This window comes from Cynara cardunculus (assembly GCF_001531365.2).
Source record: "Cynara cardunculus var. scolymus isolate 2C chromosome LG 2, CcrdV1, whole genome shotgun sequence".
NCBI classification, from domain to species: Eukaryota; Viridiplantae; Streptophyta; class Magnoliopsida; order Asterales; family Asteraceae; genus Cynara; species Cynara cardunculus.
The window spans coordinates 70254082-70256850 of NC_037529.1; the positions used below are offsets into that span (position 1 = coordinate 70254082).

General features: G+C 34.0%; 1 protein-coding gene across 1 annotated transcript; it reads right to left on the minus strand.

Moving 5' to 3' along the window:
- Positions 1-1010: 1010 nt before the first annotated feature.
- On the minus strand, positions 1011-2539 carry LOC112507051. Its single transcript, XM_025111453.1, has 2 exons — positions 2260-2539; positions 1011-1681 (listed from the first exon to the last, which is right to left on the minus strand). Exons 1-2 carry the CDS (start codon positions 2470-2472, stop codon positions 1157-1159), a joined length of 738 nt encoding a protein of 245 aa, XP_024967221.1. The 5' UTR covers positions 2473-2539; the 3' UTR covers positions 1011-1156.
- Between the last annotated feature and the right edge of the window lie 230 nt (positions 2540-2769).

Below are 2769 nucleotides of genomic sequence, written 5' to 3' on the forward strand. Positions count from 1 at the left end.
CCTAAATACTATATCATCTACCTTATTTTCTACTTGCATACACCTTCCATCAAGGAAAAAAAAAGCCAAGAGTCTTCACCAAAACCACCTTTCAATCCTAAGAAATAATGTAATACCTGCTTACATCCTATCTTTCCCACCTTCTACTTTCGAGTGAAATATACTAAGTTCATTTGATAGAAACTGTTTAACAAAACACTTATCAGGTAAACACTTACCGGCAAGTACCACCACTTTCACTTACCTTATGTGATAACATTACCAACCATTAGAATAAATTGATGATAAGCGTTTATAACCTGGATAATAGTCATCACTCTCACTTATCAAATAAGGATATCGATCTCTGTCTTCCTTCTTACCCGATATAATTATCGATTCTTATTATATTCATCCAGTAAAGTAAATGAACCGATAAACGCTTACTAACATTAATATTTAATACACGGGACCTTAATTTCAAAAGAGTATAATGACATAAACAATAGATAACAAGATAAAGATACGAAATTTCAACATTGTCCCACAAAATCAAATGCAAAGCATTCAATTGTTTTAAAGAAAAGTATGGATGGGTTGTGAATCCTTCCCATGTTTTCATTACTCTTCAGGTGTGAAAACCAAAGAGTTAAATATAAGGGTGGTTGACATATCGCTTTTTTTTCAAATGTTCGTAACTCATAACTCAAAGTTAGGGTGTCTTTGGTATACTGAACATATAAGACATTACATAAATTTTTTATTTAATGTCATTTTAATTGCTTTGATGAAATTTTTTAATGATATATTTTATTATAAAAAATAATTATTCTATTATAATTTAATAAATTATATATATTAATTAAAATAAACAGCTTAAATTGATCATTTTACTTGTTTTGTTATGTCTAATTTTATCATACCAAACATTGAACAATTGTTTTATATTGTCATGTCCTGTCTAGACACCAAACACACCCTAAGTGACGATGATAATTTTAAGATGAGGATTTTAATCTAAAAAACATATAGAAATAAAAAGAAATCCTTCATAATGTGTACATAGAGGATTTTCTTTCACTAAATCAAAACTATTTTCCCCTGTTTTTTAGCTATTATCATTTACAAGAATTTTATGAATTTTTCAGTAAAATTAACGAAACCCCAAATTACTAATTCATATTGAGATGTTAAGATCGATTCGGGGTTTCTTCATTGCGGTCGGGGATGGAACCGTCATGTTGCAACGAGGACATCGAGGGTTGCTTCGAGATATAAGAACGTACAACAAGCAACTAGGACAACCAGCGGCGTAAGCTTGAGAAGATCGTTCATCGTGATCATCATCATCGTTGACTATCGTTTCTTTAATGGAAGATGATGAATTCGAGGTCGGAGATGAGCATGATTTCGACATTGAAATTGATCGTTTCTTGACCGTTTCTCGTTCAGCTCGTTCGAGTGCGAATTTAACTTTGTCCAAAGTGCAAACACTTCTGTAAGCTGGTGGAGAAGATGATAAATTGACAAGGTTGAGATCTAAACTGCTGTCATCAAAGAGGTTTAATTGCTTCTTTGATGATGGTGGGAAGTTGAGGTCTTGAAGCTTGGAAACCGTTTGATCGTTGCTCTCCTGTTTCTGATCGGATGATGAAGACGATGTGTTTGGTGATTTGCATCTCTGGAGGTAAACCTTCCCAGACTGAATTCATAACAGAGATTAATTCCAATTAGGGCTTTTGATTCAATTCAGTTCAATCAGAACAGAGAACATACAATTACAAAAATGAAAATATATTTGACATTAATGGATAATTACGAAGTTATAACTGCATCAGAAACAAGTACGCATCAATGGCCGCCATTAATGTTGCCTTCCTAACAATCTGCCCCCATAAATTACGAACTACACTTTGCAAACGCTTTTATGATAATAAATTTGAGACTGTATCATTAATTGCTCATCGGAATTCGTTGATACATGCACCTAGAATTGAATTACTACAAAAAAAAACTCGAAAATCAACGAAACGATCATCGTCGTTCAAACGACACAAATACAGATATCTAAACCTAATCGAAGTCTACTAAAATTAGGTCATCCGTAAGTGAATTAAACCCGATCTGAATTCAAATCAACGAAATTATCATAGAACTCGTACAATCAACAGATGAATCGAAGGATAATTCATCGACGATCAATCAAACTAAAAAGAATCATAACTTAAAATTGAAGCAAATTAAGCAAAAACAGATGTGAAATCAGGAAATTAGATATACCTTCAAGTCGAGACGCTTTTCATAGCCGGAAGGAACATGTAAATCGAGGTCCAATTCTTTGGAGGAATCGAGGTCACAACCACCACCACCACCACCACGGCCTCCTCCTCCTCCGAGCAAGTCACGAGTAATAAGAGCCGTTGATTTAGAATCAGTCATCATCCCTTGCTGTTGGTTCATTACGGAACAGAGATAAGTTACGTCGGTGACCATGGTATTTCCAGGATTGTTCGTAAGCAAAGAGAGAGAGAGAGAGAGAGGAGTGTGTGAAAATTGGGGAATGAATAATGGAGTCCGTTACATGTGTGTATATAGGAATAGGAATAGGAATAGGGGGAGTGGGGAGGAGGGTGGAGAAGAGAAGACCATAATAATTGCGAGAGTAAATTTGCAATTAATGAATACCTTCTCCCTCGTATTAATAATCAATATTAATCAAATATTTTATCTACTCTCCATCCATTCAATATCTAATTTATGTTTTTTATTCACCATTTAATTACATCCATT